The sequence below is a fragment of the Heloderma suspectum genome, chromosome 11 (genome assembly GCF_057233095.1).
Source record: "Heloderma suspectum isolate Gila_16-S chromosome 11, 16-S_ref, whole genome shotgun sequence".
NCBI classification, from domain to species: Eukaryota; Metazoa; Chordata; class Lepidosauria; order Squamata; family Helodermatidae; genus Heloderma; species Heloderma suspectum.
The window spans coordinates 13,835,285-13,850,913 of record NC_139468.1 but is presented as its reverse complement, the minus strand read 5'-3'; the positions used below and the strand labels follow the sequence as shown (position 1 = coordinate 13,850,913).

General features: G+C 49.2%; 1 protein-coding gene across 6 annotated transcripts in view; it reads right to left on the bottom strand.

Annotated features, from left to right (window-relative positions):
* Window positions 1-13,401, bottom strand: part of PPCDC (phosphopantothenoylcysteine decarboxylase) — a 45,432-nt gene extending 32,031 nt beyond the window's left edge. For 2 of the 6 annotated variants that reach the window (XM_084816918.1, XM_084816920.1), the window contains exons 1-5: window positions 12,175-12,312; window positions 10,082-10,245; window positions 3,284-3,379; window positions 2,594-2,722; window positions 481-649 (exon numbers count right to left, since the gene is read on the bottom strand). In XM_084816918.1, the coding sequence (XP_084673044.1) occupies window positions 481-649; window positions 2,594-2,722; window positions 3,284-3,379; window positions 10,082-10,216 (529 nt within the window). In that variant the 5' untranslated portion in view covers window positions 10,217-10,245; window positions 12,175-12,312. Of the gene's footprint in view, window positions 1-480; window positions 650-2,593; window positions 2,723-3,283; window positions 3,380-10,081; window positions 10,246-11,932 lie in introns of all 6 variants that reach the window. The other 4 variants (XM_084816922.1, XM_084816923.1, XM_084816917.1 and 1 more) reach the window with 4 other exon arrangements.
* Window positions 13,402-15,629: the final 2,228 nt, after the last annotated feature.

Sequence of the window (15,629 nt, the reverse complement as noted above, 5' to 3'; positions counted from 1 at the left end):
ACTAGTTCTCGTGGCTATGTGCTACCTCCCGTACCAGAGGCAGTGAGCCTATATACACCAGTGCTGGGGATCATGGGCGGGAGAGTGCTCTTGTACTCGTGTCCTGCTTGTGGTTTCCTGGTCGACAGCTGGTTGGCCACTGTGTGAACAGAATGCTGGACTAGATGGACCTTGGTCTGATCCAGCATGGCTCTTCTTACGTTCTTATCTGGGAGTAAGTTCCACTGAACTCAATGCAGCTTGCTTCCGAGTAGAAAGGTACAAGATTGCACTGTAAATGTTGTAAACTTTCAGATTAAAGCGATTAAAAACTAAAGAATGTGCAGGTATTTTGAAGATGAGATGGGAGGGACTCCAGAGAGCACAGTCATGTCTTTGAAATGCTGCATCAGAAGCAGCCTGCAGGCAGGGTGTTGTGTATTCTGCCATCCTGTAATTGCTTCTAAAGGTGAGGCAGCAGACAGCAAGCTAAGGACCAACCTTCATCGCCACAAATGAGCTTCTTCACAATACAAGGAATCTCTGTGTAGCCAAAGCCCTTGAGCTGCTCCACTTGCTGAGAGGTGATGGGGTGCTCCCACATGGCTGTGTTCATGGCAGGACAGAAGAGCAGCGGTTTGCTCAGATTCCAGGCACGGATGACACACGTCTAAAAAGAAAGGCAAACGCCTACCACATGGGTCAACAACATAGCCATCCCTATCCCTTATAAGCTGGAAAGGACTGAAGATGTGGAAGCATGAAAGGGTGCCAGCCACACTGCAATCACTGGGCAGTATCGAACAGTGTCATTCTGCAAACTGAGCTAGCACCAGTGGAGCTTTGCCAAATCTTTCCGTTGCACAACCGGTTGCACAATGAGTTGCACAAGTGTAATGCACAACCGCTTGCATAACTGCGTTGGTGCAAATATAACTTTAATGGGATTCTTCATTGTGTGGTGCAACCTCACTTGGAATACTGTACCATTCTGGTCACCACACTTCAAAAAGAGATATTGTACAGTTGGAAAAAGTGCAGAAAAGGGCAACTAGAATGATCAAGGGGCTGGAGTAACTCCCCTATGAGGAAAGGTTACAACAGCTGGAATTGTTTCACTAAGAGAAAAGGTAAGTAAGGGGAGACACAATAGAGGTGTACAAAATTATGCACGGTGTGGAGAAAGTGGATAGGGAGACATTTTTCTCCCTCTCCCATAATACTAGAACCCGGGGCCATCCCATGAAGCTGATTGGTGGGAGATTCGGGACAAATAAAAGAAAGGACTTCTTCTTCCAGCGCATAGTTAAACTACAGAATTCACTTCCACCAGATATAGAGATGGCCACCAGTTTGGATGGCTTTAAAAGCTGGTTAGACACATTCCTGGGGAAGAAGGCTATCAATAGCCGCTAGTCCTGATGGCTGTATGCTGCCTCCAGTATCAGAGGCAGTATGCCTATATACACCAGTTGCTGGGGAACATGGGCGGGAGGATGCTGTTGCACTAGACACGTGTCCTGCTTGTGGGCTTCCCTTTAACAGCTGGTTGGCCACGGTGTGAACAGAATGCTGGACTAGACAGACCCTTGGTCTGATCCAGCAGGGCTCTTCTTATGTTCCCCTGCTACTGCTGGCCCCAAGAGCTCCCACTCCATGGGAGTCTCTGGCAGGACAGCTGCTTCAGAGACTCTCTCCTGGGGTTGTTCCTCAACCCTGTGTCCCCCATTCTTTGTGCCATCTGACTCCTCCTCTGCTGGATGTGTGTGTGTGTGTGTGTGTGTGTGTGTGTGTAGCATCCAAGTCCCAGGGCTTGTCATTTATGTAAAATATTTCTGTCCCACCTTTTGGGCAAATATGGGCCTTAAGGTGGCTCACAATAAATAGCTAAAAGCAAGTTGTAACACTAAACACACAAAAATGAAAAAAGCAGGGCACGTTCTAGCATCCAAAAGCAACAACTAACTAAATAATAGTGTTAACGCCATTCACATGCCATTGAAAACTTGGGTAAATAAAAGAAAACATGTTTTAAGCTGATGCCGAGAAGCTAACAATGTTGGCAGCATGCTAAATGCAGCTGGGGAGGCAGATTCCAGAGTTTGGGTACCACCACTGAAAAGGCCCCATCCTGTGGAACCACAATTCCAAAGGTAGGTGCACCTAAGTTCATGAGCCTAACAAATGGGCAGGTTCATGTGGGAGAAGGCGATCCAGCAGATTCCCCAGCCCCAGACTGTTTAGGGTTTTAAGGTTCAAAACTAGCACTTTGAATCGTGTCTGGAAACATACTATTAAAACCACAATCATCATACTGCCATTCACATTTTAAGAAGTTGTGCTCTATGCCATGCTGTGAAAGATGCAAAACAACAGCAAGGGGCAAGGATGTGCCCGCAGATGCACAAATGTGATGCAAAGAAGTTTGTTGTAAAAGACCAAACAAACTGCAGGAGTTCCCAGTTTAATATGAGAGAGTGTGAAGTTGAGCCTTAAGTGAACGGAAGGAGAGAGGGGCTTGGCTGATAAAGTTCTGCAAGGGCACGACAGAAAGGCAAATATGAGTGGTGTTTGCATCTGTATACAGCATCAGATGAAGCTCACAGCAGCTCACCAGTAAGTTGTCACAGAGGCCATTGGCAATTTTGGCCAGGGTGTTTGCATCCAGAGGAGCCACCAGCATGAGGTCAGCCCAGCGCCTCAGGTCAATATGTAGCACAGGATCCGTGCGCCTTTTCCACATCTGCAGAGGAGAGATTCCCTCAGTTTATGGCTAAAAACACTGTACATACGTATGTTGACAAGCACTAAGCCAAAAGCTCTCCTCCCCCATCCAGATACACAAAGGTTGCATGAAATCATAGAATCATAGCATAGTAGGGTTGGAAGGGGCCTACAAGACCATCGAGTCCAATCCCCTACTCAATGCAGGAATCCAAGTCAGAGCATCCCCGACAGATGGCTGCCCAGCCTCATCTTGATCAAGCCCCAGAGAAACTCCCATCCGAAACTACAACTCAGGAAAATACAGAATGGAAACAAGAAAGTTCTGCCCATGCTGTTCTTCCTGTGCTCTGTAAAAGTGTCACAGAGCAAAAGAGCAATTCGAGTAACGCAAGGTGTGGTATGCAGGGCAGTCTGTTGCCTACCCCAAAGTCAACCCAATTCCAAAGTCGAATTCTGCAAGCCGAGAGAGTGAGGCTTATTTTCTAGAACTTATTGACACCCTTGAGGAGTTGGGGCACAAACAAGATTTTCTTGAGCCATATTTCAAGTCAGTTGCACGGGTCTGGAAAACACTGACCTGCCATTCGTCGGCATCACTGTAGAGGGTTACAGGGATCTCGCCGGGGTTGTAGAAGTGCTTTGCGTTCTCCGTGGTCACCACCAGCACCTCCAGCTAAAAAGGGCAGGGCAGGGCAGGATGGGAGAGACAGAGAGATGGAAAGAAGCTGTTTAAGAGCTGGACTGTTTGGCTACAGGCCTCTGCACCAGTTGCAGAATGTTTATCAGTTTGTTAGAGCAAACACACACACGTACATCTGATTACAAAACAAGGAGTCCTGTGGCACCTTAAAGATTAAGGGACTTTGGAGGGCTTAAGAGAGCAACCCTATGTCCCCTACACAGCATCTGGGGTAGACAGGATTTTTTGGTTTCCCAGCTCTGAGCTTGTAGACAGCGCTACGAGCTCGTAGCCAGGAGACCGTGCTCCCTTCCTGCTCCCCTGCCCCCTCATAGCTCAGGCAGAGAGAACCACACTGCTTTTATTTGTTTGTTTGTTTGTTCATTTCATTTCTATACCGCCCAATAGCCGAAGCTCTCTGGGCGGTTCACAAAAATTAAATCCAAACAACACACAATAAAACAATTTAAAATATACAGAACATTGCAACCACAATATAACAATACAACCACAATAAAACCTAGCAGCAGTGCAAGAGTTTAAAATACAGATTTAAAACAGCAAAAATAAAAATTTAGAAAGCTAAAATGCTAAAATGCCTGGGAAAATACCAGGTCTTCACCTGGCGCCGAAAGGAATACAATATAGGCGCCAGGCGAACCTCACTAGGGAGCTCATTCCAGAGCCGGGGTGCCATAGCAGAAAAAGCCCTCCTCCTAGTAGCCACCCGCCTCACTTCCTTTGGCAGGGGCTCACGGAGAAGGGCCACTGATGATGATCTTAAGGTCCGGGCAGGCACATATGGGAGGAGGCGATCCTTCAGGTAACCTGGCCCCAAGCCGTTAAGGGCTTTGAATGTTAACACCAGCACTTTGAATCGGGCCCGGAAATGGACTGGCAGCCAGTGCATCGGGAAAAGTACTGGCGTAATATGAGCTCGCAGGCCAGTCCCTGTTAACAATCTTGCTGCCCTATTTTGGACCAGCTGAAGTTTCCGGACCGTTTTCAAAGGCAGCCGAGAAGTTATCAGAGCATGGATAACTGTAGCAAGGCTATCTCTGTCCAGATAAGGGCGTAGTTGGTATACCAGCCTAAGCTGATAAAAAGTGCTCCATGCCACTGAGTTCACCTGTGCCTCAAGTGACAGTTCTGGATCCAAGAGCACCCCCAAACTACGAACCTGATCCTTTAGGGGGAGTGCAACCCCCTCCAGAACAGGTTGAATATCACCTAGCCGGGCAGACAAACCACCCACTAACAGTACCTCCGTCTTGTCTGGATTGAGTTTCAGTCACTGCTGCCGCCTCCGTGCTCATAACACGGAGTGCAGAGGGGAAAATGAGGCGTTCCTGAGGGTGGGGATGGGAGGAGACCACAGAAGCTGTCTTAGATAGCTTCTTATGTGGTCTCCAGCCCCGTTCCCACTCCCTTCCCCAAAGCCGCACTTAGACACGTGAAAACATGTGTCTAAGACAAAGTGCAGGGCAGGTGTAGCACGGAGGGAATCCTCTCCTCTGTGTTGCTTCCACCCCGCATTGGATAGGCGGATGCCTCCGACTTCAGGGGAGGTCGGAGGCGCCTGTCAATCTCTACAGGATTGTGCCCTAAGCTTTTGTGGACTGGAGCTCATTTTATAGATGCAGACAACATTATCCCAGTTGGCAGATAAGCAGGCTGAAAATGCTTCCCATTAAATTACGAAATGCTTCCTTATTTAAGCCACAAATGGGATCTTAGCACAATAGGAAGCTGCCTCCTATTGAGTCAGAACAATGGTCCATTGAACTCCGTATTGCTACACTGACTTGCAGCAGCTCTCCAGGGATTTTCAGGCAGGAGTTTTTCCAGCCCTACCTGAAGATGGACAGAAGCTGAGTTCTTCTACATGCAAGAAATGGGTTTTGCTACTGAGCTACAGCCCCTCCCATAAACAAACAAACAAAAATCATGCTAACACCATCACAAAAAGATTTCACTTAGGAAGCAGGGAAAGGATTCTTTCCTGCTTCCTTCTCAAACAAAAAAAAGTCTTATTTATCTAGCTGGTGGCCTTTGTGACGTTATCAATTTCACAGGCCAGGTCTGGAAAAGTGGGAGTTTAAGATAAATGCACACAAGTCTTAGAAGAGGCATCTCCACCCCAGTCTCTCTCTCTCTCTCTCTCTCTCTCTCTCTCTCTCTCTCACACACACACACACTCACTCACTCACTCACACTCAGGAAGGAATGCCTCTTCTAGCATGCCACCTGTTTCCCACCTCCCAGCTGAGCAGAGCAGAGGAAGCTGCTCCAGCTGGTCTAGGGATTATAGAAGCAAGCAAGCTCCCAGAGAGAGAGTGAACAGGGAGAGCAAACAGGAGTTGGCCAGGGGAGTTCCAGTGAAAGAGGAGACAAAGGCAAAGAGGTAAGTGAGCTGGGGTAAGCCCAGGGGGCTGTCCTTTCCCTTCTGAGAGGCTGTGAGCTCACCAGGTGCTCCTGAGACCTCCAGTTGAATTGAGGGTGTGTGGCCTGAGTACTCCCAGCAGCTGTGTGGGCTAGAAGTTTCCCGCCTCCCAGCTGAGCAGAGGAAGCTGCCCCAGCTGGTCTAGGGACTATAGAAGCAAGCAAGCTCCCAGAGAGAGAGCCAACAGGGAGAGCAAACAGGAGTTGGTCAGGGGAGTTCGGCAGAGGAGGCCCCTAACATTTAATTTTTATTTTTAATTAAAATAAAGGCAAAGGCGAAGTAGCAGGACTGAAGGAGCAGGACTGCAGCTTGAGATCGATGGTCAAGGAACACCTAATTACTTTGAATGAGTTCAAATCTCCAGGGCCAGATGAACTGTAGCCTAGACTAATAAAGGAACTGGCAGAAGAACTCTCAGAACCACTGTGTCAGCGTGGAAACTGAGCCAATAGAGCCCCAGAGCAGTTCTGATTCTGAGGAGGTACAGCAATCCGTGGGAAAGGAGCTCGCTCATCTCTCACAAGCACAGCAGGTGGCAGAGATTCCTCCTGCCAGCATTCCTGGGATAGCGACCCTGGCAGTGAGAGAGCACTGGAGGGGGGCTTGCTGGACACTCAGTGCAGACACAGCGAGCGACAACAGATGGAGGGTGCAGAAAGGAGGTGTACCACTCCTTTGGTGCTCAAACAACGGTCGCGCCCCGAGGACCCAAGGGAAAGAGGGAGGATCTCTCCCTAGCCCATAAGTTCAGGGACTTCCCGTGGTTCTCCTTCAAACGGGGACCAACTGCCTTACCTGGAGCTTAGGCTACTCTGCTATCTTTCCCCAGTGCTGTTCCTTGGTTTGTCGCTAGTGATTAGTATCTGAAAGAGTCATAAAGTAATAAAGGAATAAAGTCTCGGAAGGAATCTTCGTCGCCTGTGTCCTGAGTTTATTATTGGTGGGGACTGCAAGAGGCAGCTAGGGCACTCCTGACGCACTGTGTATTATCTTTGAGAAATCATGGAGGATGGGTGAAGTGCCAGATGACTGGAGAGCTAATATTGTCCCTATCTCCAAAAAGGTTAAAAAGGAAGAACCTGGGAACTACAGACCAGTCAGTCTGACATCAATCCCTGGGAAAATTCTGGAGCAGATGATAAAGCAATCAGCCTGCAAGCACCTTGAAAACAACGCAGTGATTACTAGAAGCCAACATGGAAGAGCAAATCCTGCCAGACGAATCTGATCTCATTTTTGGAACAGGTAACCTCCCTTGTTCCTGCCAACCTAGCAGTTCTAAAGCAAGAAATTGCAAGTAGATAAATAGGTACCGCCTCGACGGGAAAGGTAACAGCATTCCGTGCACCTTGGTGTTCAGTCATGCCGGCCACATGACCACGGAAGCGTCTTCGGACAGCGCTGGCTCTTCGGCTTAGAAACGGGGATGAGCACCGCACCCTAGAGTCGGACACGACTGGTTGGGGACACCTTTACCTTTTTAACCTCCCTTGTGGACTGTGGGAATGCTGTGGACATAACATACCTCAGCTTCAGCAAAGCTTTCGACAAAGTGCCCCATGATACCCTGATAAGCAAAGATGATCAGGGTACTGGAAACAAACCCCTATGAAGAGAGCCTGAAAGAACTGGGCATGTTTAGCCTTGAGAAGAGAAGACTGACGGGAGATAGGATAGCGCTCTTCAAGTACTTGAAAGATTATCACAGAGAGGAAGGCCAGGATCTTTTCTCATCCCAGAATGCAGGATACGGAATAATGGGCTCAAGTTACAGGAGGCCGGCTTCCGGCTGAGCATCAGGAAAAACTTCCTGACCATTAGAGCAATATGACAATGGAACCAGTAACCTAGGGGGGCTCTCCCACACTGGAGGCATTCAAGATGAGGCTGGACAGCCATCTGTCAGGGATGCTCTGACTTGGATTCCTGCATTGAGCAGGGAGTTGGACTCGATGGTCTTATAGGCCCCTTCCAACCCTACTATTCTATGATTCTATAAGAACCCTTGTCTTTTAAAAAACAAAATCTGTGGCCATATTACTGGGGTGGCCTTAGTCAATCAAAATGTTTTTCATCAACTGGCTGATAGACCAAACATCTTAGCTCTAGAAAGCATGCAGATGAAATGTAAGTCTTCCAATAGCTGTAGCCTAGCATCCATTCAAATGAAATGCAAAGCACCTTAGATGGGCAAAAATACATTAGCAGATTAGTTAACTTCCCGACCTTTGCAATAACATCACAACACAGCCCTCCATGACTTAGGGAAAAAGTCTGTTCGAAGTAGGCAAGGTGGAGAATACCACCACGGATCTCGGTGAGGCCGAATGCCAGCGCATTCAGCCCCCTGAAATCCATGGTGGAACGAAGCCCCCCCTCCGCAAAATGGGCCCGGAACGGCGCCTACCTTGGTCGGCCGTTCCGGTGCTCCTCGAATGGCGGCCGCGTCTGCAGCCGCCATTTGCGTCCCTGCGGAGGCCGTGATAGGCTACGTAAATATTTACGTAGCCTATCACGGCAAAAAAAGGGAATGCAAATGGTGGCGCCTACGGTGACCACCATTTGCGTTCCCTTTTTCACCGTGATAGGCTACCTAAATATTTACATAACTTATCACAGCTAAAAAAGGAAATGCAAATGGTGGCTGCCATAGCCACCGCCATTTGCGTTGCCTTGTTTTTTTTGCCGTGATAGGCTACGTAAATATTTACATAGCCTATCACGGGCCAGCGTAGGGACGCAAATGGCATCCCCTACACAGGACGCCATTTGCGTCCACACCAGCCCGGCAGCAGCTTGAAGCCCCACTGCGGGTTGTCCCGGCCGGCAGCTCTGCGGCTTGGCCGTGGAGCGGAGCCAGCCAGGCAGGATTCCGGGGCGGGGGGGAGGAGCAGGGGGGGGAGGAGCAGAACCGGGTAAGCGGGGTTTCATATACCCCTAGTTCAAAGTCTACTTACCTTTAGCAAATGGCACCACCTAAAGGTAAAATGTATTACTACATGAAACTGTTCTAGAGAGGAGGTGCATCCAGTTCCCACAAGACCTCCCAGAACTGCCTGTTCAAAGACCTGCCTTCCTAAAATGGGTGTGAAGTGACACTTGACAAAAAATGAATGTTATGGGATCTTAAGGAATGCTATTGTTAAGGAAATATTCAAAGCAGGTTAGGTTGAAGAGTCAGAAATTTATTAAAGCACATCACAGCTGAGGGACAGACAGTCGACCCTGTGTCTCACAAAATAAAAAGAAATAGGATGGATTTATACAGACTGAAAGTTGGAGAACAAAGAAAATACACTATGAATGCTCAAGAGCTAATTTAACTCAGCAACAGTCTTATCAGCACAGCTGCCTTTTTATCTTTAGGGATGAGCTTACTTTGGTGGATAGGAATTTCTTGCTTATAATGTGCAAGTTACAATTACCTTCTCATGGTCACACACACACACACACACACACACCCATCAGGCACCTTGGTTGCTTGCTTGCTTGAACCAAACTACTCAAGAGGCCTAGTCAGGCCTACCTTCACACTACCTTCTAAATATTCCTTCCCTGTAGAAAAGGGGCCGTAGCTCAGTGGTAGAGCATCCACTTTGCATGCAGAAGGTCCCAGGTTCAATCCCCAGGGTCTCCAGGTAGGGCTAGGAAAGAATCCTGTCTGAAACCCTGAAGACCCATTGCTGCCAGTCAGTGTTGACAATATTGGGCTAGATGGACCAAGGGTCTGACTCGGTATAAGGCAGCTTCCTATGTTCACATGCACACATGCATCAACATTAGAGGTCCTGTTTTGTGTTTTCAGAACACAGGGAGCTCCCTTATACCCCAATATTGTCTACTCGGACTGGCAGAGGCTCTCCAGGGTTTTTGGCAGAGTGGGGTTTTCCCCCCCATCACCTGCAACCTGATCCTTTTAACTGGATTAAAGCTGGGACCTTCTGTATACAAAGAGGACGGAGTCATGGCCACTCTCTAGAAATTTTCCAGATTTCTCCCCCAGATTCAAAATTTTCTGGAAAACCCATTTATCTGGTAATGGAATGCTGGTAACAGAAATGTTAAAAGTGCCATCTGTAGTCTTTCAAACAGTGATTCAAAAAGCTCTTTGCAGACTTTTTAGGTTAGTTTGTGCCCAATGCAAACAATCTCAAGTTGCACCAAAGCATACTGAGACAAAGCAGCCAACAATTTCCATTTGTAAATACAAGGGGAGGAAGGGATTCAAATCTGTCTGTGTAACAACTACTCACTCCAGGTATCTTCAGGAGCTCGGATACAAGAAGAGGCAACTTTAAGGCAGCCACGCTTCCAGTTACACCCACGAGGATGTGGGCATTCTTCCGTGTGGCGGTGGCTGGTGGCTCAGAATGTGTTAGAGAATTCATATCAGCCTTAGAAAGCAATCATACTCTGCCTGCAAGGAAAGGGAAAACATGAGTTATTGCTTTCAGACTGGTTCATGAATTCATACTAGATGAGATTCATCACATAATGACATACTAGTCTGCTTTACTATGGAATGGCCTTCCCCAACTTGGTGCCCTTAAGATGTGTCCAATGCATCAGGAGAGCGCCAGGTTGGGGCAGGCTGCTATAGAAAATGCCAATTCAGGACCAGACACAGATCAACCAATCATTGAAATATCCCACGTATGTTTCAACAGGCAAAGGAGAGGAATACCAACTTTCTTAAAATATGAGTTTGACTCATTTCAAAGCCATTTGACACCTATCTAATTTGTAGTTGTAATATCAGTGTAATGCACCCCACCACATGTTTAATCAGAAATAAGTCCCACTGATTTCAGTAAGACTTGCTCCTTGGTAAGTGTACATAATATTGAAGCATCAGGCTCTAATTCAAACCACCCCAGAGTTCTGCCCACAACACAGCTAAAATCCGAAAAATGCTTACTAGGGAGCAAGCCCACTGAACACAATGGGACTGACTTCCAAGTAAACAAGCACCCAGTTGCACTGTTCAGCTCAGGGCAATTCAAAATGGGCCACGTGTTAAAAAAAATGAAGTAACATATGCAAGCAAACAGGGGCAGGTCAATTTCCACACCCCAAAAGGTGCAATCCTCCAAAGATCTCCCCCACTACTATGTGTTTTCGGGGGGGGGGGGGGAGAAGCAGCTGATGGTTTAACCTTGGCACTCTTTATCAGTGGACACTGTTCTTCAGTGGCCACACATGTGTAAGTGATGATTCTATATATATGGAGGTAAGGAAAACCTGAGGCAGGTAGGGTGGCCCTGTGTCCTCTTTTACAGAGGACAGTCCTCCATTTGAAGGGCTGCCAGAGGACCACCCTCTGTTTGGAGGACTGTCCTGTCTAACTGCTCCTGCCAACCTAGCAGTTCGAAAGCAAGAAATTGCAAGTAGATAAATAGGCACCGCTTCGGCGGGAAAGGTAACAGCGTTCCGTGCACCTCGGTGTACAGTCATGCCGGCCACATGACCACGGAAGCATCTTCGGACAGCGCTGGCTCTTCGGCTTAGAAACGGGGATGAGCACCACACCCTAGAGTCGGACACGACTGGTTGGGGACACCTTTACCTTTTACCTGTCTAACTGCAGTTTAAAGATAATGAACCATGAGAGCTGTTGCCCACCCGGTGAGCACCTGGCCAGCAGCCTGCACAGGACGGCACACAGGTCACCGTTTCTGTTAGTGTGGTGAGATATAAAAAAAGGTAAAGGTGTCCCCAAACAGTCGTGTCCGACTCTAGGGTGCGGTGCTCATCCCCGTTTCTAAGCTGAAGAGCCAGCGCTGTCCGAAGACGCTTCCGTGGTCATGTGGCTGGCATGACTGAACACCGAGGTGCACAGAACGCTGTTACCTTTCCCGCCGAGGCGGTACCTATTTATCTACTTGCAATGTCTTGCTTTCGAACTGCTAGGTTGGCAGGAGCTGGGACTGAAGACAGGAGCTCACTCCGTCACGCAGCACTCGGGTCTCGAACTGCTGACCTGCCGACCTTCCAGTCTGCAGTTCAGCGTCTTAACCACTAAGCCACCGCGGCCTCCCGTGGTGAGATATACCGCATTTCTTTTTTTAAATTATAATAATTTCTAAAACTGCATCTCTACATACAAATTAACATATGCAACTTTTATGCAGATCCCTGCCCTCTTTTGTGGTGATGCGTTTCCTCCTTTGGGGCGATTCGTAGGTGGCCACCCTAGGCAGGAGCAACGGCTGAAGAGACTCAACTCCAAGTCCCCTGGGCAGCCACGAAGCTTGACTTTGGGCCAGTGACTCTCTCACACTGGCCTGCCTCACGGGGTTGTTTGGGGGGACCAAAACAGGTAACGGGGAGAACCACGGATGCTGACCTCGGCTCCTTGGAGGAAAAGGCGGGATATACAAGGAAATACAGGTTAAAAAACAAAGAGCGACACCAGCGGCCTTTCCCACCCGACCCGCCGGCAGGAACCAGCCCCCGCCCCTCGCGCTTCCGCGGCGGGCGCCATTACGGGACGGACCTTCCGGTTGTTCCCCGGCAAACGAGATGATGGAGGCCATAGATGCGGAGTCTGGAGTGACACGCGGGACTCAATTTCCGTTTCTTCGCCTAGTCTTAAGAGTGACCATAGATGGGAAAGTTAGACTGACACGCGGAGCTCAACTTCCGGTTCCTTTTCCAGGATTAATAGCTCCACAACACACAACACACACAACACCCCCCCCCCCAAAAGGCAGCAGCAGCAGCAGAGAGAGAAGGCCTTTCTAAGCCGGGCTTTATTCCGTGCGAACGATTTTTTTTAAAAAAAGCCGCCCCGGCCCATTCCAGGCCTGCGGCGCAGGCGCTCTAAAGTCTCCTCATGTCGCAAGCCGGGGGCTTGTTTATCGGCCGAAGCTGGAATCCTGTCCGCGCTCGCCCCGCGCCTTGCTTCTGAGCAGACCCGCACAGGCCTGCGCTGAGGGGAAGCGTCAGGGCAGCCCCGCGGCGTCAAGCCGGAGTTCGTGTCAGAGGCGCGGCTGGGGGCGGCTCGGCTCCCCGCGCAAAACAGGCATCCGGCGGTAGCAAAGGCTGCGCTGGGGCCGAGCGAGCTGCCCCCTCGGAAAGAGGCAGGGGTGGGGCAGCGCGTACACGGAGCTGGAAGGGGCCACGCGCTGAGTTCTGTAACACGTTTTCAGCGTGCACTTGCAATATTTATGGTGTGTGAGTGTGAGAGAGAGAGAGAATTTTGCCAGGAGCCTTCGCATGTAACATCCTAGTCGTTTAGCGTTGCTGTTTTAAACGTGTTGCTGTTGTTCAGTCGCGCAGTCGCTTCCGCCTCTTCGTGACCTCATGGGCCAGCCCGCGCCAGAGCTTCCAGAGCCGTCAGAGACGCCGGAGCCGTCGCCACCCCCAGCTCCCCCAAGGTCGAGCCCGTCACCTCCAGGATATCATCCATCCACCTTGCCCTTGGTCGGCCCCTCGTCCTTTGGCCTTCCACTGTCCCTAGGCTTAAGTGGGTAAGACGCTGACCTGCAGGCCGGAAGGTCGGCAGGTCGGCAGTCCGAGACCCGAGTGCCGCGAGACGGAGCGAGCTCCCGTCTTCAGTCCCAGCTCCTGCCAACCTAGCCGTTCGAAAGCAAGAAATTGCAAGCAGATAAATAGGCGCCGCCTCGGCGGGAAAGGTGACAGCGTTCCGTGCGCCTCGGTGTTCCGTCATGCCGGCCACATGACCACGGAAGCGTCTTCGGACAGCGCTGGCTCCTTGGCTTAGAAACGGGGATGAGCACCGCACCCTAGAGTCGGACACGACTGGTTGGGGACACCTTTGCCTTTACCTTTTTGCCCCTACCATCAGCATCTTCTCCAGGGTATCCTGTCTTCTCATGATGTGGCCGAAGTGCTTCAGTTTTGCCTTTAATATCCTTCCCTCAAGTGAGCAGTCTGGCCTTATTTACTGGACTATGGACTGGTTTGATCTTCTTGCAGTCCAAGGCACTCTCAGAATTTTCCTCCAGCACCACAGTTCAAAAGCCTCTATCTTCCTTCGCTCAGCCTCCCTTATGGTCCAGCTCTCGCAGCCATAGGTTACTATGGGGAATACCATTGCTTTCACTATGCGGACCTTTGTTGTCAGCGTGATGTCTCTGCTCTTAACTATTTTATCAAGATTTGTCATTGCTGTCCTCCCAAGAAGTAAACGTCTTCTGATTTCCTGGCTGCAGTCAGCGTCTGCAGTAATCTTTGCGCCTAGAAAGACAAAGCCTGTCACTGCCTCCACGTTTTCTCCCTCTATTTGCCAGCTATCAATCAAGCTGGTTGCCATAATCTTGGTTTTTTTGAGGTTTAACTGCAACCCATCTTTTGCACTTTCTTCTTTCACCTTCGTCATAAGGTTCCTCAGCTTCTCCTCACTTTCAGCCATCAAAGTGGTATCATCTGCATATCTGAGATTGCTATGCTACGGCTGAGTAAACCGCCCCCTCAGAAAGAGGCACGCTAGAAAAAAACCAGTCTGGGGGCGAGGTAGGACATTGGGCAGGACAATCTCAGGCCTGAAGATATTTTTTTTGCATCCCTCGGGTGGCCTGACGGGAACTGAAAAGAAATTCTTGGGTTTCGATTCCCCCCTCCCACTCAGAATAGTCCAGTGCTGCAAAATGAAATTGGACATCAACATTGGTTTGCCCCACCCCATGTGGCAGGGATGGGGCAACATGTACATAGAACTGGTTGTTGTTGTTGTTGTTCAGTCGTTCAGTCGTGTCCGACTCTTCGTGACCCCATGGACCATAGCACGCCAGGCCTTCCTGTCCTGCGCTCTCTCCCGGAGCGTGCTCAAGTTCATATTCATTGCATCCGTGATGCTATCTAGCCATCTCATCCTCTGCCATCCCCTTCTCCTTTTGCCTTCAGTCTTTCCCAGCATCAGGGTCTTTTCCAGGGAGTTTTCTCTTCGCATTAGGTGGCCAAAATATTGGAGCTTCAGCTTCATTATCTGTCCTTCCAATGAGCACTCAGGGTTGATTTCCTTTAGGATGGACTGATTTGACCTCCTTGCAGTCCAGGGCATTCGTAAGAGTCTTCTCCAGCACCACAGTTCGAAAGCATCAATTCTTCGGCGCTCAGCCTTCCTTATAGTCCAGCTCTCACAGCCATACATTACTACTGGGAAAACCATAGCTTTGATTAGACGGACCTTTGTCGGCAAGGTGATGTCTCTGCTTCTTACTATGCTGTCTAGGTTGGCCATAGCTTTCCTCCCAAGGAGCAAGCGTCTTTTAATTTCATGGCTGCAGTGACCGTCTGCGGTGATCTTGGAACTCAAGAAAGTAAAATCTGTCACTGCTTCCATTTCTTCCCCTTCTATATGCCAGGAAGTGATGGGGCCAGATGCCATGATCTTAGTTTTTTTAATGTTGAGTTTCAAACCAGCTTTTGCACTCTCCACTTTCACCCTCAACAAGAGGCTCTTTAGATCCCCTTGGCTTTCTGCCATTAGGGTGGTATCGTCTGCATATCGGAGGTTGTTGATAATTCTCCCAGCAATCTTAATTCCGACCTCTGATTCATCCAACCCGGCATTTCTCATGATGTACTCTGCATATAAGTTAAATAAGCAGGGTGACAATATGCAGCCTTGTCGTACTCCTTTCCCAATTTTGAACCAATCGGTTGTTCCATGTCTGGTTCTTACTGTTGCTTCTTGACCCTCTACAGGTTTCTCAGGAGACAGGTAAGGTGGTCTGGTACTCCCATCACTTTAAGAATTTGCCACAGTTTGTTGTGATCCACACAATCAAAGGCTTTCGCGTAGTCAATGAAGCAGAAATAGACGTTTTTCTGGAA